The sequence below is a fragment of the Cinclus cinclus genome, chromosome 13, assembly GCF_963662255.1.
Source record: "Cinclus cinclus chromosome 13, bCinCin1.1, whole genome shotgun sequence".
In the NCBI taxonomy this organism is placed as follows: Eukaryota; Metazoa; Chordata; class Aves; order Passeriformes; family Cinclidae; genus Cinclus; species Cinclus cinclus.
In genome coordinates, this window is record NC_085058.1 from 12,134,155 (window position 1) to 12,157,891 (window position 23,737).

General features: G+C 42.6%; 1 protein-coding gene across 1 annotated transcript in view; it reads right to left on the minus strand.

Annotated features, from left to right (window-relative positions):
- Positions 1-978: 978 nt before the first annotated feature.
- HOMER2 (homer scaffold protein 2) overlaps positions 979-23,737 on the minus strand; it is a 41,513-nt gene continuing 18,754 nt past the window's right edge. Inside the window, exons 4-11 of the mRNA XM_062501707.1 lie at positions 15,821-15,952; positions 9,684-9,776; positions 8,559-8,585; positions 8,276-8,460; positions 6,598-6,754; positions 4,324-4,434; positions 2,256-2,336; positions 979-1,167 (exon numbers count right to left, since the gene is read on the minus strand). Coding sequence (XP_062357691.1) covers positions 979-1,167; positions 2,256-2,336; positions 4,324-4,434; positions 6,598-6,754; positions 8,276-8,460; positions 8,559-8,585; positions 9,684-9,776; positions 15,821-15,952 — 975 coding nt within the window. The remainder of the gene's footprint in view (positions 1,168-2,255; positions 2,337-4,323; positions 4,435-6,597; positions 6,755-8,275; positions 8,461-8,558; positions 8,586-9,683; positions 9,777-15,820; positions 15,953-23,737) is intronic.

The window sequence follows — 23,737 nt, forward strand, 5'->3', positions numbered from 1 at the left end:
CTTCTGAGCAACAACTTCCAGTGACATTATGATGCTCTTCAGACCCACGTCTCCTTCCTCATTGCTGCAGAAGTCAATCAACAACAATCAAACTACATGCAGAGGGATGCAAGTCCTGTAGAAACCAGCAACGTATCACTTTTAAAAATAAATACCCCAGACACAGGTGGGCATTTTTCAGAGATGCACATCATGATGGAACTACATGGGCTCAAAACTGAAGGCCAGAGAAGAGGTGATGCTGCTAGGCAAGAGAAGCTGTCCTCACTGACTGGTAAGACACATGACTTTAGGAGCTGAAACTCATTTCTGCATTGTTGACTTTGTGCTGTATAAGTCCAGGCAAGCACATGAAACCTCTATCAGAGGTTATCTGAAATCCACTGCTTTTTTTTTTTTTTTTTGGTGAATCAGGCCTGATGGGCATGGTCCCTAAAGATACTGGTAGCTGTGAGAAGTGACTCTCCTGACTGCAGCTCATCACAGGCACATTTTACAAACTGCAGGGGCTCCAACTAATCTCTCTGCTCCACCACAGAATAAAGTCAATTCTGCTAAGAGTGCTGACAGTCCGGACAAGAAAAAGATTTCTTTTCTGTTTCTATGGTTGCAACAGCCCTTGAGAAAGATATAAATTTCCCTGCAACAACTAACTGCATATTCATTTTAAGGTAGATCTAGTTCCAGATTCCTGAGACAGAACCCTTTACCTGTTCCCAACCCCACAAAGCCAGAGCAGCAATATAGAAAGTTTCTAATCTCAACAGAATTCAGTGAGCAGCACGATCGGTTTGGTAAATAAACAAACAACAAAAAAAGAAACCCACCAAAAAAACCCCACAGCAGATTTTCAGCCTCTATGTACAAAACCAATGCAAACAAGTGGAACATTCTAGTTGTATTTTGTAAAACACACGTTTGGGATCAACAAAACATCAAACATCCAGACCCTAGATTACAAAAAAGATCTATTGCCATCTAATTGTCAACCCCAAGTTTAGACAGTCCTTGTCGGAAATCATGTAATTCATCTATCTTCCCATCTAGTACATCTAAAAAATTCTTTAATTCAGTTTTAAGGTTGGTCTGCCTATGTTTGTTCTCTTCGACTTCTGTCCTTAGCGTTCTGACTTTCTCTTCAAGATCTTTGTTCTTTTTCTCAGCAGCCTTAAAGACAAAAGAGACAACAAGATGAATCATAGATAACGAGGATGAGCAGCATTTCATAGACTAAAGCAACAAATGGCAGTTGGGCTGTGAGAGTTTGCTCCAACTTCTGTAAACTGATTAACACAAGCACCTCTGAGAGCAACTGACATGAGCTTGTCAGATTAAATGCCCACGCAGGAAAGGACACAGATTAACTGGAAAAGATGCTTTGCATCAGACTTTGTCATTTGGTTGATATCTTCAAATTCAGCTGGATTTAAATTGTGCACTGTGCATACATTTCTGTCATTGCTACAGTTGCAGAATTAGATACTGTGCCATCAATTACATACAGAATTATCTACGGTGGTTTAACCTTGAAAAACAAACTTAGAAAATACTGTCTGAAGAATAAAGTTGCTGTATTCAGCACTTTGGGATTTATTGGTATTTTTATAAAGTTCTACTTTGCATGACAGATTATTTATTGATTGGATTTTACTTCATTGATGAGACTGCTCATTTTTGTTCTCTTTTCATATATTAATTTATTGCTTTTGCACAAGACCCGACTCAAGGAGGCAATGCCCAAAGTCCAGCTGCTGGCTGGGGCAGGGCTGGGGCACATGCCAGTGCTGCTGGAAAGGGATGACAGCACACAGACACATCTCAGGTGAGCTTTAACCCTGGTGGTGAGCAGCTATGCTCATTTGCTTCTTTCCCCAAAGCCTGCCCTGGTGCCACTGCAGCAATTAGCCCCAGGTCTTGGGGAGCTGACTGACACACATGGCAGTAGTGCAGCCCCACGAGCCCAGAGCAGCAGAAACATGGGATACAGGACAGCCTGGAACTGCAGGAGATGGATGCTACATGATCCCAGGCAAACCAATTTCTGTAATGGAGCTATTTCATCACTCTCATACTGGGAATGACACTGTGTATTTTGCATGTAATTAGCACTTTTTGTCTTTACAAACTGGTGCTCTTTTGCCTTGAAACACAGAGAAATGCATACATTGAACAGAGAAATGCATACAGCTATGAGAAAAAAAAAGTAAAGGAAAGGTACCAACTATTTTGAAACTAATTTCACTGCTAAACTGTACCTGTAATTGTTCAGATACAGATTCACATTCTGACATTAGCTCTGGTATAATTTCACCCTGCTTTCGGAGCTCTTCCAGTTCCTTTGAAAACATAAAAGAAAAAATATTAGTGAAAGCTTCAATTTAAAACATAATGGAAATTTGAAAAGGTGAAATGGCTTTGCATATTTTATTGTATTCCGCACAGTATTTGGATGGAAAATAATCAAAATAACCTGCCTGCATTTCAAAATTGCTAATTTTCTACAAGAATGCATTTTTCACTATATTTTTTACTTTGCATTTCTAAAACAGGTAATGTAATCCAATCTCTTGCATGAATTCCATGAATTATATTAATAAAATCTTAACCTAAACCATAGACCTATGCAAAAGATGTATTAAATACCAGAGAAATCTAAACAGCTGTAATGCTACAAGCAATTTATAGATGGTAGCAAAGAGCAAATGAGACAATTTCAGTGATGTACGACAGCAAAAAAAAAAGGCCAATGGCTTTACCAGCTGCACATGTAGAGACATCATTACAGAACACAGGTGTAATGGGCTTTCCTCATGGTACAGCTCTGAGAACCACCACCTACCCCCTCCCCCAAAATCTGTATTTGGTTCTTGCCTCACCACCCAAGTTGAGCAGACTTGACGAAGTGAGTTAATGGAAAGAGCAATAGCAGAAATGCCTCTGTTGGAAATCAAAATGACTTGAAAAAAAGTGCAAGATCCTCCTCCAGAAACTGCCCATGTAGGTGATGATCTCCAGATAATGCAGGGGCGTACCCCTGGACTACCTGGACTTGTGCAAAGCATCTGACACTGCTCCAGACAAAAGCCTTGTCTCAAAATCAGAGCAATGTGGATTGGGTGGAGGAACCACTTGGTGGACAAGCATCTCCTACATGAGGAGGGCATCAGGAGCTTCTCTTACATGGCACTGCCATGAGCAGACTTCATGTGGGTTTGGATTCCAGACCATGAAAGATTACTTCTGGGTAGTTTAGGGCTAATCGAGAAGATACTAATGTAAGCATGAATTTTTAAAACAAGTTAGTATATTTTCAGAGTAAATGGAAGACAGGCTTGTAAAACTCACAAGTCAATCAATTTTCTGGTTCATTTGGTACAGTAAAAATGTTAATCTTGAGGAGAATTCTGGGAGAGAATAAGGGTTGTTATATATGCTATTGTCACAGAAAGGTTGAGAAGACAGTGTTACATTTTCCTTTGAAATACAGGGCTGAAAAACACTACATTCATGACAGTGCATCAAAATCCATCTCCCTAAACTATTTCCTTGCACCACCACAAAACCCCTTAACATCAGTGCTTTTAAGAGCCCCAGCAGAGATGCTGTAATGGCACATGGCGAACTTTGCTGCACTGCTTTTTCTCTTCAGCCAGCACAGAGCATTTGATCACTGAGACATTATTTTCCCCACTGTTCTGGGGTTCCAAGCCATCAGCCTCCTTAGAAAAATTAACACCCTGTAATGTCAAAAATGACAAACTGGGGTACTCTAGATGAATGTGAATTTCTCACTCTTGGCATTAGTCTTGAGATCAGAGTGAAACCATAAGCCAGCAAGGCTGCAAACTATGAGCCATCCAGAAAAAAAACCAAAAAAAAAACCAACAAAAACCAGGACTTATTACACACATGCCAAATTATTTTGTAAATGATGTCTTTTTAACTGCAATCCTGATGTCTATGGGAAATTTCAGCATGGGGAGAGTCAAATGAATCTGTTCTCAGCACACATCTGCCTGCCACTGGGCATCACTGGGTACCTGGCTCTCCTAAAAGGGTAACTGTTGTGTACATAAAAGCATCCTTTTCTAACCCCTGCCAAATTACAGCGTGCAGCCACAGCTCGCAACACATCATGAAACTTGGATGGAAAAACACTACCAGACAAAGGACTGTACATGGAAAACCTAGAAATAGGCAAAACCCCAAGACACCAGGCTGCTTCTGGTGGTAGTGAGCCACTCCATAAATCTACACCCAAAGAGAGTAGCAGACAGCCCCACTCAAACATGAAAATGCTATTTCTATGTTCAGAGCACTCACCAGCTCTTTGTCCTGAAGTTCTGTTTCCAGTTCCTGCAGACGTCTACTCAACTGTGCATTTCTTTCCTTCTCTTTATTTATTTCATTGCACTGTTCCTCCAGTTCTTCAATCTTTAAGAAATGTCAGACATTAGGTGTAATTTTTCGGATTTCTGAAAATCTGGGGCAGAACACAGCTGATGAAATGGACACGGGATTTGTTTCCTAAATCACAGCATTTGATTCACTGCAACCAAATTATCACTTCTTTCCTTCAAATGAGTCAATTTACACATCCACTAGGAAACCCTGGGTCTGTATTTATTCTCTTATTAGTCTCTCTTATAACTACTCAGGAATGCACAAAACACTGAGCTGCTAAAATAAGTAGAACTGGGGATAAAATCTGCACTTCATTCCTATGAAGCCAAAACAAGTCTACACGGAATGGGTTTTCTTAAGACAACAAGGAGAAGAAATCTCTTGGGGGATGCTTATTATTCTAGCTGGTATATGAGGGACACAACATCAAAACTTTGGGGGGAGAACCAGTTCAGAGCAACATCTGCTGCTTTGTTCTCTCAAAGCCCAGGGATGCGCTTTGCTCTCTCCAAACCTCCTGCTGCCAGCTCTGGACTCATCTCCCAGGAGATGCACTTCCCACAGGCCAATGGACCAGCTCATTAAAGTATATACTTTAATTCTCAGTTTTGTGGTGCTTTGGGATTATAGCTTCCCTCATTTGAAGGTAGAGCGATATGCAAAAAATTGTGACCCAATTAATAAAGGAGAAGGAACTTCCCAGGGCACTGCAGTGGTGCAATGTGAGCACTGAGCAAGGAACCTACTTGGGGAAAACCTCAGAAAATCTCCCTGTATAGAGAAAGACATTATAAAGACAGCATTGCTGCACAGTCTGGCTGGTCACCAGCAGGGTGACTTTGAAGAGGCAGCAAGGTGGTATTTTAATAATCTCTTCTTCTCTAGTACAGCTACTGGGATACGGCATGCACTGATGAGAACAACTCTTCCCTGCAACAGTACAGAAAGGGATTTAACTACCCTGTAAATTATATGCTATGGGATCTTTTCCCATAACATACTGTTCCAGTCTGTCACTTTTCCCCTATCTCCAAGAGACTGGATATGGGAACCCAAATCAGGTAACAACTAACATTAATTTGTTAATGTAACATCAGTCAATACAGCTCTAGTTTGACCGCTGTGTTACCACTGTGCACCTATAAAACACAACTGAATAGACAGTGAGTATTAACCTCAGAAAAAAGGTTGTTCCACAAGGATTTTCAGTGTCAACAAACAACCCAAACCACCTCCAACACTGAAATACTACTTGCAGCCTGACACACAAAAAGACATGAAATTCCTTCCCTCTTCAAAAGCAAACACTAAACAAAAAGATATCCTCACCAGATCAATACAATCTGATCTCTTCTTCAAATGTCCCAGTGATCCATCTAAGCAGCAGGAAAAGAATCCAGCTTTTCCAAAAACATTTAGGATGAATAGTGTGAAAATATCCCTGCAAAAGCAGTGCTCCTGGAAAGCAGGATCCCTTGTGCCCATAGGGGCTGCTGCAGATAGCACAGTATTATCTGAGAGATGGCACTAACGACTACTCTAAACCAAGACTTCACAGATTTAAATTCCCCAGTTGTTCTCTGCTGTAGCCATTGCTAACCCTCCACCTTACACAACTGAGAAATGTACTCAGTAATGAAGGGGAGAAGGCTTTTGATGATGTCTGTTGGCTGGTTTCTGGATGAGATGTGCCAGGTGTTAGTGCTGGAGGACCTGGCTCACAGCTCACAGTGCTGAGGAAATAACTCGCATCTCATTCCCCTGCACACTGCTGGGGTCTGCTTCTAATACTGAGTGGTTCCCAGGCTGAGTTCCTGTGGATAACCAGGCCACAACCTTGCCTTCTGCTCATCTGTATCTGGCAGTATTTAAGTGAGCTTTGAAAGGGACATGCAATAGCAGCCCCACTTTTAGAACCTTTCTGGTTTCTCACCCCAGCCAGCAAGCCCTGCTGACACCAAGTCTCCCAAATCCCAAAGTAGGGAACTTCACGTGATATGGCAGCTCCTCTGCTCCCTCCCTGCCCGCTGTGTGCAGAAGGAAACAGCTGCCTGAACTCCCCATCCACCTCCCTTTCAAAGACAACTCCATCTCCCAGCACACACAGCGAGAAAGCTGCAGAGATCCCAGAGAAAGAGCAATGGAGGGAGCAGCCCACCGGAGGGGTGGCTCTCCTGTGGCATGTTCTGCTACCTTGCCCCTCAGCTGGTCGTTCTCCTCCTTGCAGGCTGAGAACTGCTTCTTCCAGTGCTCGATGCTGGCCGCAGACTCCTGCAGGGCTGTGGACAGCCGCGCGTTGCTCTCCCGCAGCGACTGCAGCTCCGTCTCCCACTTCTTCACGTTGGATGAACTGAGGAAAACAGGACACCATGAGGTGGTTTCACCTTGTATTCCTGCGAGTTCTTAGTCTTTACCCGTCTGCAAACTCCCCCACCGCTGTGTGTTCGCCATTAATTTGCAATAAGAAGAAGAGCACTCAGATGTGTGCAATTGCCTTTAGCCATTACATGCCTACAGAGAACAAAAGCCTTAATTTGACTGTCTCTGTCAAAACAAAGGGATCTACCAACTCCAGCAGCAGTGGCCTGTGTCTGGAACAAAAGCCCTGCAGTCAGAGCAGGCTGTAGGGTCCAGCTGCCCATTTGCACACAGGGGTCTCACCCTGGAAGTGCGTGGTCCCTGTCACCTCCTGAGCTGTGTGGCTGCAGCACCTGGGGCTGGGCACCTGGCACCCCTGCAACACAGCCACTCTGCACATCTACAGATGGCACAGCAATTCCAAATGGAAGATTTCAGGGGGTTGACATGATCTATATTTGAATTTATTTTAATGCTGAGTCTTAACTATAAAAGTGTTACATAATGCTGCAGAATTAAACTACTCATTCCCCAAAGCTTCGAGCTGTAGCACAGAGCACAAGATTAGAGGGTGAACAGGAGGAAGGCTTTGAAACTCCCTGTGTGCTACTTGCTGCCTGCCTGTGGAGGTGTCTTCAGCAAGAGGAACGAGCTAACACTACTGTTTAAAACAGGTTAAGCTATTGAAATGTCAATAAAGAGAGACGTTGTACTTCAAACATAATATATGCAACCTTGGAATTGTTCACTGGATAATGCTGCTTACATGATGCTTTGTTTTTTGAAATACCTTTTTAAGAGTAGCTTGATCTTGTTAGATTTTCTTTCCATTCACAGATACACATTCACATGCAAGAGGCAGAAAAGGCAAGATCCCAACAGAGAATTATTCTATTTTAATGTTGTAAGTTTGCATATTGCAACGCCTGTATTTTCACTACAGCTGCAAATTACTCTTCTCAGCATTTTCAAATTATTTATCAAAGCAAATAGCAAAAAATGTGATTTCAAGGGGCTCTGTCCACAATTTAGAAATATCCCCTAAGACTTTCAAACACTCTGATGAAATTATACTTCTCACTTCAACTTTGTATGGCTGAGTTCATTCCCTTTCATAATTTTAAATATCCATATCTATTTTCATCAAAGTAAGTGTAGCAACCTCAAAGAGGAAGAAAGATTGGCTTCACATGTTATCAGCAACAATTGCTCCCCTATGGCTTTAACATTATTTCTGTAGTTCTAAAACTTCGTGAAAGAAGATGGTTATAATAGCTGGCATCAGCAGAATAAAAGAGAGCTTATTTCTTCACAAACTACATCAGGAATAAATGAAATGGGAAACCTTTCTCAACTGGATACCAGGAGGTACTTGCTAAAATCTGTTCATTCATCCATTCTGTGGCACCATTTTAAATTAGTTACAATCTGAATAATTTCCGTGAATATCATTATCCATCAGATAATTACAGCACACTTTTCTAATGCAATTTAGGTTCTATAGGAACTTCACCTTTGGGCTAGAGCAATTTTTAATTTATCATTCTCAGATTTGAGATGTGCCTCAGCAGGGCCACCATGTGATGCCTTCTCGTCGTCTGTGCCATTCACACTTGAAGCTCGAGTGGAAGAGGGTGTTTCACGTCCAGACTCCTGCAGCACAACACACAAACGAACACTGGGTGTCTCCTGCATCTCCTGAAAGACCACAACACCAATTTCTTTGTAATCTTGATCCCACACCACTTGGCTGAGACCTCGGCTCTCCTGGCAGAACAGTGGTAACACACACATACCCTTTTCATCTTGGCTGCAAAGCTGGTCTGTTTAAAAAGAATGAAAAAATTACAATGATACACAAATGGAAGTTTAACGTGTTCAAAACTTTTAAAAAGTTTTTTTTTTTTTCCCTGATAAGGCTTGTATTTTCTAAGAGTTGTTTGGTTTTTTTAAGATAATGAAACAATACAATACACAAAGTACAAACAAACAAACAAATGAAAATAATACTGCTCCTCCAAAGACACACTATTCACACACTGCTTGGTGCTGAGAACCAACAGAGAACAAACAAAGTGAACTACAGAGACCATGACCAAAGTCTTTACAAAATGAATATCCAAAGTCAGCCACTCAGATTGATATATGCTGGCCCCACAAACAGGGGTGGTTGCAAGACTAAAACCATTCAGCAGCTTTTTCTGATCATTCATCCAAATTCCTCTCTGATCAAAATCTGTCTAACTTTCCTCCAAATATTAGCCCAGGCCAGGAACACCTGCTGAGCAGGGTTCACTCTTACCTAAAGCAATGCACACAGAAATACAGCCAGCCATGTAGAGAGACTAGGACAACACTCAGCTTCTTCAGTTTGTAGGAAAGCCAGAGCTGGCTGGACTGAGGCACTGGGTGGTACAAGGTGTGCTGCCTAGGAGAGTGTACTGTGCAGATAAACAACACAGGCTTCTTCCAGTCCCCTACAGCACTGCCCTGCTCCCACCACAGCTGCCCACCAGTCACTGCTCAGTCAGGCAAAACAAATGCCCACAGAAGTGGGTTGGACAGATGACAAAAAGAAAGATATCGATGAATCTCATTTACTGTCTGCCGAAGCACTTACTTTCCAGTGACTCAAACCATGTTTAACATTACAAATCAAAAGATGTATAGCTTTCCCTCTTATTAAAAGCATTCTAACAGCTCAAGGACTGCTGAAAAAAATTTAAATGAAAGTAAAGGGCAGGGAGGGATGAAAAATATTCCTCTGACAATGCTAATGTCCAGCAGCTGACAATTACCTTCAGCAATCTCCATTTTCTATACTTTAAGCTGGCTGCCAAAAGCTGGCACAGTCCACTTGAAAATTTAACTTTAAATTATTTATGCTGTCTGTGTACAGGTATTAAAGCTAAATTACAAACCTGTGAATGATTGCTTGAGGTCTCAATTTTCTCTTGAGATCTGTCTCTTGCAAGTTTGGCAGCTTCTTTTACTTCTTGGAACTTCTCTGCAAACTAGAAAAACATGAAAGATATTTATTAACATGATTTATCATCTATTAAACCATTAAGATTGCTATCTTCATATGGTATAGATGTCCAAAAGTGAACAACTAATCTTACTAATTTAGAATTTTTGGCAAGAAAAAAACATTAATTCTTTGGCAAGATGGTTCTTCCAAAAGAAATGGGGGTGATGTTTCTAAAAGAGGGACATCTCTGTAACTCTGGTAGTAAAACCACAGTAAAAGCCCATGGGAGAAAAGAACATTTGGTGTCTTCTGGTTTGATTTGGTCCTGTTTATTTCCTCCCTCTTCTCTGTTTCCCTTGGTGTTGACAGTGTATCAAAGACAAAAGTATCAAAGACATATGTTTGGATAAAAATATTATCAGTCTTCTATTTCTGAGAACAAGTGAATTCAATTAAAGAATGCAAATAAGTTCATCTGCAGGAGGTAAGCAAGGGATTATCGAGACATAGGAAAAAGGAGATGAAGGTAGATCTCAATATATGATGGAGTCATATGGAAACACAGCTTTTCTGCTCTAATTTTCTTATTACTTTCAAAAATAAAGGTAAAAGACTTCAGATAAAGGCTAGAATGCTTCCTGTAAGAGGGATATATCAAACTGGGGGAGGTGAGAGGAAGGAAAGATAAGGATTGAAGGTAACAATCCCAACCTCTGAGTTTCTGCAGGACATCTGCTCCAAAGCCAGCCTGGCATTTTTGAAATGCAAGTATTATCACAGCCAGCCAGGGTTGCAGGGCTTCAAACACTTTAAACAGTGTTTAAAATTTTAAAAGGAGGATTACAGAGATGGAAAAAAATGTATAATGCATAATTTATTTTTAAAATTATGATGGATCTGCTATAAGGATAGGCAACTTTATCTTTCAGCTAAAACTGCTTCGTCTTGCTTGCCTGTGTTTTGAGAAACTTGAAATGCTAGAAAGGCAAAACATTTTAAAAGTAAAAATATAAACAGACGTATTTATTGCACAGATTATGACAAAGGGATTGCCATTATACCCTTAGATAATTCAGAAAACTCGTGAAAAAACTGTAAACAAAAGCATGAAAAAACATCCAATTTTACAGTTGAAGAATAGAAAGAAACATTATTCACTTAGTAATCTTGCCTTCTAACTTCAGATTTACAGCAGGTATTTAGCATTCTCTCTCAGTAAAATGCTGGCACTGTAGAGTATGATTAAACAAATCTCCTTTTGGTCTATAAGAAACCTGGATTTACATGTGGAGGCACAGATGTTTCATGCAACACACACAAATGGTAGTTTCCAACAAACACACACACACACACACACACACACACACACATATCATGGCTAAATCCCAGGGCACATTCCAAAAGGAGACTGACATTCTGGGTGCCCCCTAGGACGTGTGGGGATGCTGGTGAGTGAGGATGGAGCTCTGGGATGCAGCTGCTCCCTGTACCACAGCAGACATTGCACATGCAGAGCGTGTGCCCTTGCATGGCAGCAGTTGCCATCTGATGGCATTGCAGTCACTACACGCACAAATGACTTGATTACCTCTCTAGCACTCCACAGATCGTTAAGAACAACCACATTACATTTGTGCCTTTAGTGATTTAACTCTAACTTTACACAAAGCGTCTCTCCCGCTGTGACAGAGCAGCTATAACCAGCTGATTATTTCTAAAATATTGTTTCAATGTTAAGTTCTACATTTGTGTTTCTTGTGGATAGTATAAGGCTGTTTCGAGTCTGTCTTTTATAATAAATCTTTCTCTTTTACAATAAATCTCTTCATCTTATGTATGAAAAATTTATGAGGGTTCTTCGTGGACGATATGAAATATGGACAAAGAATTGGAAGTGATCTATCAAATTTTATTTTGCAGCTATCTTTGTAAAGCACACAGGAGACTGCTGTGAAAAATTATGTGAGCTGGGAAGAAAAGGACATTTTTCCACATTTCCATAATAAAAAATCGCATATGATTGAGCAACGCTAATCTTCAATACTAACCCAGTGCTGACCCCATTGCAATGAATTATTTCAGTCGTGTCTCTAGTTCACCAACACATGTATTAAACACATTTGCATTTGGAAAGTGATTGCTGTTCTGAGAGGGGCAGTGCCAACTCCAGCTCTGCAGCATTGCAACATCCACTGCACAGGAGCAGAGCAGGAGGTTCTGGAGCCACCCAGAGCCCGAGGCTGCCTGAGAGTGTGGCACAGCCACTGAGCCAAATTACCAAGAGAAATCAGCTGATTTCTCTCCAGTAACCAACTGCTTCTGCTCCAAACACAAATAAATGACAAATAACTGGTACCACAAAATCATGTCCCACCTCCAAGGTCTAAGTTGACTTTGAGCCATCAAACCATTATGGCAAAAGGGAGTGTTTAACGAATGTCAAATTCCTAATGAAAAGGTGCATTCAGTAAATGAAAACTCAATAAGAATGGTCTTAAGGGGCAATGAAAATCTAAATACCCTAAACCAACTACAAGAATTCGCAATGTTTCTTCTCCTTAGCTCCATGCTTGCCCTCTGGCAAAGCTCCCAAAATCAGCAAAAAAAGCCCCAAACAAAACTGGAGAGATGCCAAGTGAATACCACTCCAACAGTCCATCATGGATTGTAGGACATGTCTTCCCACGCCCCAGGAAGCAGTGTGCCTAAGCTGCAATATGGAGAAGATTTGCTGCTACCAACACTTGTGAAGCCTTTTGGTCAGGCAGCTGCAGCCACAAGAACTGCCTGATTAGGAGTCTTGGCCAGTGGAATTTAATGGGGACTTGAGGATGCTACTGTGCATTGTACAAATTATTTAAAGGCTGTTCAAATCCACAGTCAGTTTGTCAACAGGAGAAATATAGATATATATATATACACACATATATATGTGTATATATATATATATTCAAATAGACCTCCTTAGCATTTTATACATTAAAAAGCATGATTTTGCATGCATACATTTTAAGCTCCTGGTCTGGCATTATATTTTACGTCTCCTACTGACAAATTGTGCCAGCATCAGATGAAACAGCTGCTCCCACCCAAAGCAGGCTCATAAATATTTCATTTCCCTCTCGGTTTGCAGGAGGCTGGGTGATGTGAGGGCCTGGGGAGCACGGCTGTGCTGTGACCCACAGCACACACACGCTTTTCCCGTGGTTCTCCCGGGATGAGCCCTCGGCACGGGGCAGATGGGCTCCCAAAAAGACTATTTACCCCAGAAAGTGCCCAGCAATTCGTTCTATCCCAGCCAGGGCGTGCCCAGCTCTGGTGCCAGCTGGACCAGTGGCGGTGCTGGGGCAGGGGCACACTCTGCTTGCTGCCCTGCAGTACAGTGACTGGCACACACAGCACACACCGTGTGCAGACAAATAAAGTCCAGGGCTTCCCAGGGGCCAGAGGCAGCTGCTTTATGATGTGCAAAGTCTGGCTTTACTGGGTTTCTCACCTGTATAAATCTTTGTCCCTATGCCCTTGACTACCTGCAGCTCCTCATATATAGCACGGCTGCCTCAAAGCACCCTGAACGACAGCAGAAATCTGCTTTAACCATTTGGTGTGCAAATTTCAGCACTACCTGTGCAGCACCAGCCCTGCCTTTTCACACCCACACTGTCAGTATCCTGTGATTCCTGCCTCTGCTTGGCTGAAGCAAGGTTGGAACAATGCCTTGAGACCTTTCTGAGGTACAGGGTAGGAAGGTGGAAAGGAGGGGTCAGCGAGTCCTGCAAAATGGGAAAAGGACCCTGAGTAGGACATCAGCTTTAAGCCCTGGGATTCTCCCAATCAATGTGAATGGTAATTAGGTTACTGGGTCATGGAATGCAGTTTTCATTAATGGCTCATGTTTAATTTGAACTGCTTTTCCCTACAGATATGGATTAATGCTTTAAGTATCTCAAGAGAAGCAAAGCATTAGAATGAGGCAGTATCTTTTATTAGGCCAAGCAATATACTTAAAAATGCAGGCATTTCTAGACATGCTAGCCTCTTCTCCTGCCTCATTATTTTCTGTTGCTTTCAACAGACATTTTTCAGCTTTATTTATTTATATTTATTTTAAGCCATGGCTATTGATTTCTGGTTTAGGGGAGTTTTAGTGTGCCCTTCCAATTCCTGACTAAGCACTTCAATTATTTCCCGTAAAATAGGCAAGCTTTAATTTATATTTTTTATAAGAGTGTAATGATATTAATATAAAATGAAACTTGATTTCACTATTCCCAATACACTTATATAGCTGTAATCTCACTCTCAACTCTGATCTTTCTTACTAATGGCTCAATAATTAAACTGAGAAGCATAGACAATAAAGGAGTACCTTTGTACCATTGCTTTGCATGGTGGTAATAAGCCAGGTTTTCTTATATTTTTCAACTTGGTAACTCTCAGAGGTTTTTTTGGGTTTTTTTGGTTTTTTTTTTCTTTTTTAAAAGATCATCTCAAACTATTTTCAGAAGTGCTCCTCTCACAATATTCTGACCAGAAAAGGTCTTTCTGCTGATTTGGAAAGCCTTTCATGCAAGCAGAAGTTTGTATTTTGGGCAGTGGGCTCTTCAGCAGTTCATGCAAACAAATGTGCAAAATTACCTGGAAAGAAACACTGCTGGTACCCCTGTACCCACCCAACATGCAACTGCTATCACAACATGGTATAAGAAGAGCTGATACCAGCAATGCATTTCTTCTGAGTATGTGTTTGATAAGGTCTGCAGAACATGGTAAAATTTCTCTGATTAGGGTGCAAGGTCCTCCAAATGTACCTCCCGCCTTACTATAGTGAACCCAGTGCCTTATTTTATTATTTACCTCTCTTCTTCTGAGCCAGACTCAGCACCACCTGCTCCAAGTGGTCCTTGGTCCATGTTCAGACCTAGACTGCCACTGAGGCACTGTGGGTCTCCTGCCATGTTGCAGAGGTGTAACTTGAATAATCCAGGATTAAAAATTCCTATCCAGAGGTGCTAATTCTCCCATTCAGCGTTCAAAGGTTGCATTATATCATGTTTATCTGTTACTCAAAACAAAATATTCCCCTAGGTCTAGGTTTTAATTCTCCCCTATTCCCACACATCTTATTAGCTACTATGAACACCTCTTTGCCCCAGGAGTGAAGAATATGCATAGGTGAAATGAGCAGTCCTGTACACCTGAGTAAGCATCATAAAACATTACCATCTCCAGCAACTCATTTTTAAACAAGCCTTGCACATCATGCCTTTATCGTCCTTAAAGAACTGATTAATGCCATGGCACTTTTATGGGCATCCCAAATCCAAAAATAATTTAACATATGAATAACTTTTACAAGAAACACTTGCAAAAATGCAATTCTCTGGAAATTGTGAAAATCTGTTAAGCCAGACTTAGCAAAATTAATTCCTATAACAACTAGCTTGACAGTGAAGTCCTTCAAGTGCAGTGCTCTGCCTTTGCTGCTTTAGACACCACAAGAAACACTTTCTCCTGACCCTCTTCTTATTAAAGCACAGGAGAGGACTGCAACATGAGAGAGAGGCTGTGGCATGCCCAAGGACACCCTGCTGAGGTCACTTATGAAGCCCGGTGGCAAGCAGCCAATGCTTCAGGAGTCAAGCGTGTGTTAGATAAGTAGGGCTTTTTACCACAGGAACAATCATCCCAGCTGCTTGATAAGCACTTGTCAAGACCACTACTCCAATGACAGAGCATTTCCAGGGCTGGTTATTCAGAACAAGATGCTGCTCTAGCCTTTACAAGCCTGCTGATGTACCCAGCCCCTAGTCCAGGGGAGTGTTTCATTAACACCAAACTCAGGATGAGGGGTTTGGTGCTAATGCAGAGGCAGTTTTGTCAGCCGAGCCTGACATCAGCCCGACCTGGCCACTCATCCCCTGCCACCTGCAGAACTCACTGCCACCCACAGACCACCACAGGCAATTCCAGAGTCGAGCGAGCTGCAGTGCTGGAGAGGACCTGCAGAGACACACAGGTTGGAGATGTGCTGCTCTGCATTAAGAAGGAACAAGACAATTGCAGCAATCCAGTGAGCTCTGGTACCTTTGTCAGCTGCTGCTCGGAGGGGAAGCCCAGCCCAAACACAGTGTTGGCTCTGCTGTCTGCCCACTGCCCAAACTTCTGCGACGTTTTCGTGAAGGTCATGTTGGGAGTGATGGTGCTGTTTATGATCACCTGGTCACAGACACAGCAAAAAAAAAAAAAAGTATTAAAATGTACAAGTCACGTCGGAAATGCATATCCTAGCAACGGTATCATCCAAAACAATTAGCAGTCTAAATTGGGAAATTGCTGTGTTCAGAAGATTTTTTTTCCCAAAACAGTTTTTTTCCCTGCCTTTATTCTTGCAGGAGTTCTGATGCTTTGTCTTGTTTTTCAAAGTACCATCACAGCCCTGCAGTTAAATGTGGCTGCTGGAACATCACTGAACTCAAAGCAGGGTCAGGAGCCACAAAACTACCCTGGCAGAAATGCAGATGCAAAATCCTCTTTCTTTATATTTTTTGCATTAGGAAGCCATACAGCCACTGCCCCAACAGGCATCTGCTCAGGGCCTCCAAGCAGGGCATCCACCAGTAACACCTGAACCCAGACCTGAAGGACAGAGACCTATTTCTGCATTTTTCCATTTGTCCTCAGGCCTCCACAAGTAGGATGCCAGAGACATATCAGAAGTTTAAAACAAAACCAGACAATAAAAAACAAGACAAGGAGAAGATGATAGCTTAACAGTGAGTTTAACTTGGGAGGGTGGTGAAGCACATCACCAGCAATGCATATGCAGTATCAAATTTGGGCCTCAGAACAAATATTTTGCCTCTTTACACGTGTTAACTAGTATCTGCTTCATCACCAGCAACCCTGAAAACAACAGTGTTTCTTGTAACTAAAGAAATAGCCAACAAGAGGAAGGCTGCTGGATGAAGTCTCTGAGGAACTTAGTGGAACAAATATAAAATGTAATCTTGCTAAAAGGAATGAGGTGTATGTCAGCTCATTATCAAAAATCTTAACTTTATTTTCAAGAGACATCATAATATGAGTCTGGTGACTTCTTCCCCTAGAAATTAATTCATGTACAATGTTCTTTCTGCTAGCAGAATAAGAGCTTTCTTTAGTAATGCATACCATCATTTCCAAAATGCAAATTATGCTGCAATTAAGCCCAATCTGTGGGACAGTTTAATTAACATGATCAGGAAGTATCCTGGCAACATCATTTACTATGTATTCCAAGCAGTTTTTTCCTAAACTATCATTTATATTTAGTGAAAAGTGTGAATTAAATTTACCAGAGGAAGATCCCTACTCGCTTCCACCCCCTCCCTGACTTTGGACCACTGTGATGACACTTTCATTTGCTTTCTTGAAAAGCACTCATTTCCCTCTTTTTTGCATCATCACTTTCAAATAAACCTATGATTTTCTGCCATTGCCCACCACTGGAAGTTTCACAAGAAGGATCAAGACAGAGGAGAGTCAGATGAGTGGTACCCCTGAAACTGCCCTTTGCAAGGGAAAAAACAGGGCAAGAAAGGAGGAGAGATGACCCTGCAACCAGCACAGGCCAACACACTCTGTGAAGACAACACAGGAGCTGTGGCTGCTCCATCCCTGGGGTGCTCAGGGCCAGGCTGGGTGGGGGGCTCTGAGCAGCACTGGTCTGGTGGAAGCTGCCCCTGCCCATGGCAGGGGGTTTGGAACTGGGTGATCCTTGAGGTCCCTTCCAACCCAAACCACTCTGTGATTCTGTGATCAGTTTTCAGAGTCAACACCTCTCCTTGAGAGGCTGGTGCACAGGCAGAGGTATGAGCAAAGCTGCCCAGATGTCTTCTCCTCCAGCTAAGTCGTGCCATAGGAACAGCCAACATAAAATCTAAGTGTCATTTCAGTGATGTAAATTAAAAGAAAATCAGAGATTTTATGTAGGGGTTTGACAATGCAAAGGGACTGTGATAATACAAGGACAGAGAGTCAAAAGAACAGGAGGAAAAGCTAGCACCAACCCCAAAATTCAGCATGCTTTCCAGAAACTTTAAAGAAAGTGTTATATGCATATTTTTGTTAAAAAAAAATAAATCATACATCGGACATATGAAGCATTTACAAATGTCTGGCTTCTCAAGTTAGAGAATTTATTTCAAAAAACTATAAAATTCCCAGAAATTTCAAGTCATAGAAAGTATTATTTCAGTCCTGCTGTGCCTATCAACTTAGGCATCTGGAGGAAAAAATAATAAAATGACCAGTTTGATTGAAAGGCAAAAGCTTCACTGACTGATAGCTGGCCCTGAGAAGAATAAAATTCCTCCATAGTGCCTACAATAATCATTAAGAAAATACAAACATATTAAAAAACATACTAAAGTTATCTTTTACAACACAGTTCAATGTTATGAGATGCGATAAAAGAAATAATGAAGGCTGCAAACTGTAAACCAAGGAACACCTTATTGAACAATGAAATGCACTACATTAGCTGAGCAACTTTGAAGTTAATTTTTTTCTACGGCCAGTGGAGAATCCAAGGAAAGGTTGTGGTGAGCACACACCTCCAAGAAACTGACAGTTCATCTGTTAAATTTATAATAAGCTGCTATTAGTGAAACTGCCTGGAAGCTGTCTCTACCTTTCCCCTTAAATCCTTGTCTGTCAGTCAGGCACTTCAGAAATGCTGCATTCCTACGGAGAAGTGAAAACCTAAGTAGGAGCTTAGAAGATTAAATCAGAGCTCATGTTTCTGTGAGTTCAGAGGAGATGGATGCTGCAGGTACATTGTGCTTATTCACCCCCTCTTCCTGTACACTCACTGCCCCACAGATCTGGCCATCATTTCAGAGCAGTGACACTCCACTGGCAAGGGAACAATCATGTTGGTTGTGTTTAGGTGAAAGAAAGGGTGCTATGATTTCAAAGAACAATGAACACTGAGACTTGCCAGGTAACCCAGCACAGCCCCACTCCTGTGATCGGCTCACTCTCAGCTATGTGAGACCAGGAGAGTGCTCCCCACCACTCCTCCGTCCTCTGGGCACATGGGCTCAGCTGGGGCAGGAGGCAGGAGGAAGCATTTGTGACCACCAAATGGGAAAAGTCAAATAAACTGTGATTTTTTTTATTTTTTTTTTTATTTTCAAATTTTAAAAGAAGGAGAGACATAAAAGGGCATTATTTTGCTGCAGGCAGGATGAGACCCCAGGCTCCCCTCCATTCCTACCTGCAAACCAGCATGATCATTCTATAAGAAAAGGCCACTCATCAATTCAAATGAGCCCTTATGAAACACTTTGCATTTGGCCCTCATTGATATAAGCACACATGGTGAAATTCCAGCTGCATCCTAAAATGAAATAAACTTGTGGACTTTCATCCAGAATAATGGATTCAGAAGACAAACTAGTCTCTAATCAAATGCAATCAATCCCTGAAGTGGTTAAAGAGTTCTCCCTAAAGACAAAGGCAAAGAGAAGTATAATATAATAAGCACCTTACAGAATAATAAACCCATTCATCATACTCAGTTGTCTACGTGTGGTTTAAAAAAATCTGCCTTTGCTCTCACCTACGTGCAAATGCATCAGATGGTAAACATTCCTGATACACCTGCATGAGCCAAGCAAAATCTCATACTAATTTTGCTTCCTTTGGGAGAAGATCAAACCTGAGAGATGTAAATTTTTATGTGAAGACGACACAGAAGTATGTTCACAGCACGGGCAGCATTACCTTACTCAGAAATTATTCCAGACATTCAGGAACAGACTGGCTACACTCATCAGATAAAAGTGAATGCAAATAAACTGGAGTGGAGCAGAACATTCATGGGCTCAAACACACCCATCCTGCTGCCTTCCCACAGAGAGAAACTGCCAAATAAATCAAGAAGGAAGAGGTCACAAGACGACCTGAGCGCGTAGAAGGAGCAAAACGCATTGGCAGCCCCTGGTGCTCATAATGGATGAGCAGAGCCCCAAAAGCGAACGCTGCCTCTTTGAGGGGGACACTTCCAGCATCCAAAGGGCTCCACTCCCGCACAGCCCGCACCACAGCAGTGCACAGAAGGGGAACAGCCGATGTGGCCCTGGAAACACTTTCCCAGGTGTATTGTCCTCCTTTACAGAAGGCGAACAGGAGCGCTGGCAGCTGGAGCGCACAGCGAGCGCGGCTTCGCCAGCTCGGCTCCCAGCGCGCATCCCGACCCCGCCGCCTCGGCTGCCAGGGTCACAGCAGGGAAAAGCAGCCAGGAGAGCGAGCTCAGCTCCAAGGGGAGGAGAGCAGCACTGCAGAGCGCCTTCGGCACAGCCCCGAGGAGGAGGAGGAGGAGGAGGATGCACACCGGCAGGAATGTGCCAGGACACGCACCCAAAGGGGTGATGAGCCACGTCAGCCAGCCCTGCCACCAGCTTCTCTGCCTAGGAAAAGACTGAAATAACAGCTATGAAATAGCTAATAAATGTATTGGCCAACGTGTTTTCAAACTGTGTTAAATTAAATCACCTTATTCTAGGACAAGAGCGCCAGATTAGGAATTATTCTGGATTTTCCCCTTTAAATTCACGTCACCTATTACTCTGAAATAACCACACCTCCAGAAAAGCCCCAAGGCTCCAAGCCATAAGATCTATTCCTTAAGACTACACTAAAATCTCCCCATTTCATTTTCACACCTCTTAATATGTGCTTCCAGTTTGCAGCCCTCGTGAAATTTAATTTCCTCAACCCACCAGGCTGCTAATCTTCAGTAAAGATGTATCCTAGTCTAAAAACAGAATTGCAGAGGGAAAGAAGCTGCTAATCCTCTGGCCACAGCTAACATAGGCTCAGCAGGTTCTTCCAGCTCATCAAGTCGACATGAATCAGAAGGGCTTGTGACACCGGATGTGAAGATGAGGAGTCAGAGGTGGATTTACAGAGAAATTCTTCCTTTATCCCAAATATTCAGCAAGACTTTTGTGGAATTAGCCCACCTACATTTCCATGATCTGTATTAGCCTTTGCACTATCTACCATCCTTCCTACCTCTGCTTCTAGACAGGATGTAACATCTTTTCACTGGTATGTCACTAGTGATCAACTTCTCATTTCTACTCCTAGAAAGCCAGTGTGCACACACACACATTGTTAATCAAGACAGTGTAATAAAGGGAAAAAAGAGAGTCCCTTGCTGAGACCACCATGCAGAGTAAAGCCAGGGAAGCACAAAGACATACAAAACCAAAAATAGCAACAGCACTTGTTCTAGCTTTGCTTTATCTGCCGCACCCGACACCTACATGGCACTTTCCCTGAGACAGGCTGAGGGTATGGAATAACTAGACTGGGAGCGCTGCAAGTGTGCATTAAGAAGAGCACTGGGTTTCTCCACTTTGCTCTCCCTCCTGCCCCACTACCCCTGGGTGCACAATGGGGGAACTGAGTACGGGGTAGGCACAGCTGGCAGGAGCCACTTCCAGGCTCTGCTCTGGTTACCCTTCCTTTATCCCTACAGTGCAGTGAGCCTGGCCTGCTGCTGCTGCTTTTCAAGAATTTCTGTTCTACACAGTTAACCAGGACAGCAGCTATTTCACCCATCACTGGACTCCAAAATCTTCCACAGCTACACCAGGTATTCCCGTGGGACGTGGGAGTGGAAGGGGAACAGCAGCAGTTCCTGCCAAGAGGGAGACATCAGGACATCCTGCAAGGCACACAGGACTTGCTCCAACCCTTGGTATTTACCTCCCATCCTGAGCTCCCTCTGCAGAGAGGAGACTCCTTGTATGGGTAAAGCCTCTCATGTGCTGCTGCTCCTTGTTTTATGGGGAAAAGGGCCATTTCCACAGCTGAACACAGTGCCTTTTTTTCTCTTAAATTGCCTTGCATCCCCAGGATAATTCCATGAATGATGAGGTTCATTTTTAACCCCAAAAGACAACAAATAAAAAAAAAAATCCCATACAATTCTTGTCCTCCTTCATAAAAAAAGATGTAAAAATAGCCCCCACCCCAATAAAAAGACTAATAACTGTTTTTCCTCTGATAAAATACCTCTGTTGTAAAGCCCTCACTAAAAACCTGTCTAAATGCAACAAAAGTGGGTTCATGATTGTGTGAATTCTATTAAGTAAATCTCCTGCTACACCTACTCCATTGCTCTCTTTTTCTTCCCAAGGTAATTAACATCTCTGCAGAGTTGGCTTCCCACCTCCTCCACCCAGTCTAAATCTCTAAAATCTCCTATTTTTGCTTTGACATCTGACTAGAATTTTTTTTTCCTTTTAGGCACAGCACACACATCCACCCACCCACACGATTCAAAGCACCAGCAGCTGTTTCATGAAGAAAATCTACAGCAAGGGTTTTCAAACCCTCTGGAACAAATTGTTACCCAGGAATTTCATGCAACAATTTACAAAATATATAAAGCAAGATGCTTTCGTATTATTTTCATGTGAGAAATAAGATCCCAAACTTATCACAGAAAGGGAGAAGGATACAGTGGAGATTCTGGTTTTTTCCTAGTGACTAATATTGGGGTGAGGTAGAAGGCTGCTTTGATTACAATTAGAAAAAATTATTGCATTTCCCATAGACATACCGTATTTTTGGAAGAATTAATAAAAGCATATCCATCTTTGTGTGCATATAACCACAGCCCTAAGTCAATTATTTAAGCACTGATAATTTTCTGCATTCTTCAAGTTTATGACAACGGCCTCACTGAAGCCTGAAGGTCCCCCTTGAAAGGCAGAAATGGCACAACCACACTGCATCATTGAAGACTCCTCTACTCTTTAGCAACCTACACACCCCAAGAGTGGTCAGCAGTAGGACAGCTTAGTTCTTCTCCAAAATCTGGAAAAACTGTCCCTTGGCATGAGCAATGGCCACGATGGACAGGTACATTATTTTTAGGAGGTAACAGGATGCCCAGGTTTTATTCACAATAACATCACATGGTTTAAAGACCTCTCTGGCACGTTCAGGTCCTGCACATCACACTCGAGTCTGGTGATCAGAAGCCACTCTGAGTGGCCAGCCAGTTACTGAAACACTAGTTCTGGAAGAGTTTTTCTGAGTAATTTTACAGAGGGTTTTTAAAAACCAGACCAGAGTTTCCCTACTTGCTGGTAAGTGGTTGTCCTGGTTTGAAAAGACAGGTGTGTGCTAGGGAAGAGCAGGACCTAGAAACTGAGCTAATAAATCCTTCCCTCTAAATTAGTGTAAGTTTGGAATTAAGGGGCTCTCAGGCAAAGATATGGGAATGGGAATAACAGTTCTTTACTAGCATATCTAACAAGACAAACAAAACAACAGCTACAAAATGAACACCAAAGAGAGCAGTAAGCCAGTTTTAGTCCTTTAGTCCTGTGCTGCAGGTACCAGTGGTGATGGGGCAGGTCCAGCACAGCTGCAGGAGGGCTGGGGGGACGGCAGCGGTGTCCGAGGTGGGAAAGGGATGGAGGAGAGACTTTTGTGTCTGCCCCGGTGCTCAGCAGGCTGAAGGGGGAAGGCAGCAGTGTGGGGTCCCACAGCAGAAAAAGGGCTCCTGGTGCTAGATGGAGGGGATGGAGGGGATGGAGGGGATGGAGGGGATGGAGGGGATGGAGGGGATGGAGGGGATGGAGGGGATGGAGGGGATGGAGGGGATGGAGGGGATGGAGGGAGCAGCAGCCACCGCCCTCCTCCGACTCCATGAGCAGCAAGTACCTCCCCCTCTCCTTTACCTGCTTCTGACCTCGAGGTTTTCCCCCCTTCCCCCTGTCACTAGCTATCTTCTTAGCATGTCAATCGGGAAAATTCCACAAAGAGGGAAGGGGAAAGAAACAAAAAAACCCCAAAACCAACCCCCAACAGCGGTGCAGCAAGAAATTCTTACCGGATTTATCTTTACAGGTATCCTTACAGGTATTTGTATCTTTTCTTTTTAGTGAGTAACAAATTTCATTTCTGGAAAGGTATTTGCAATCTCCTGGATTC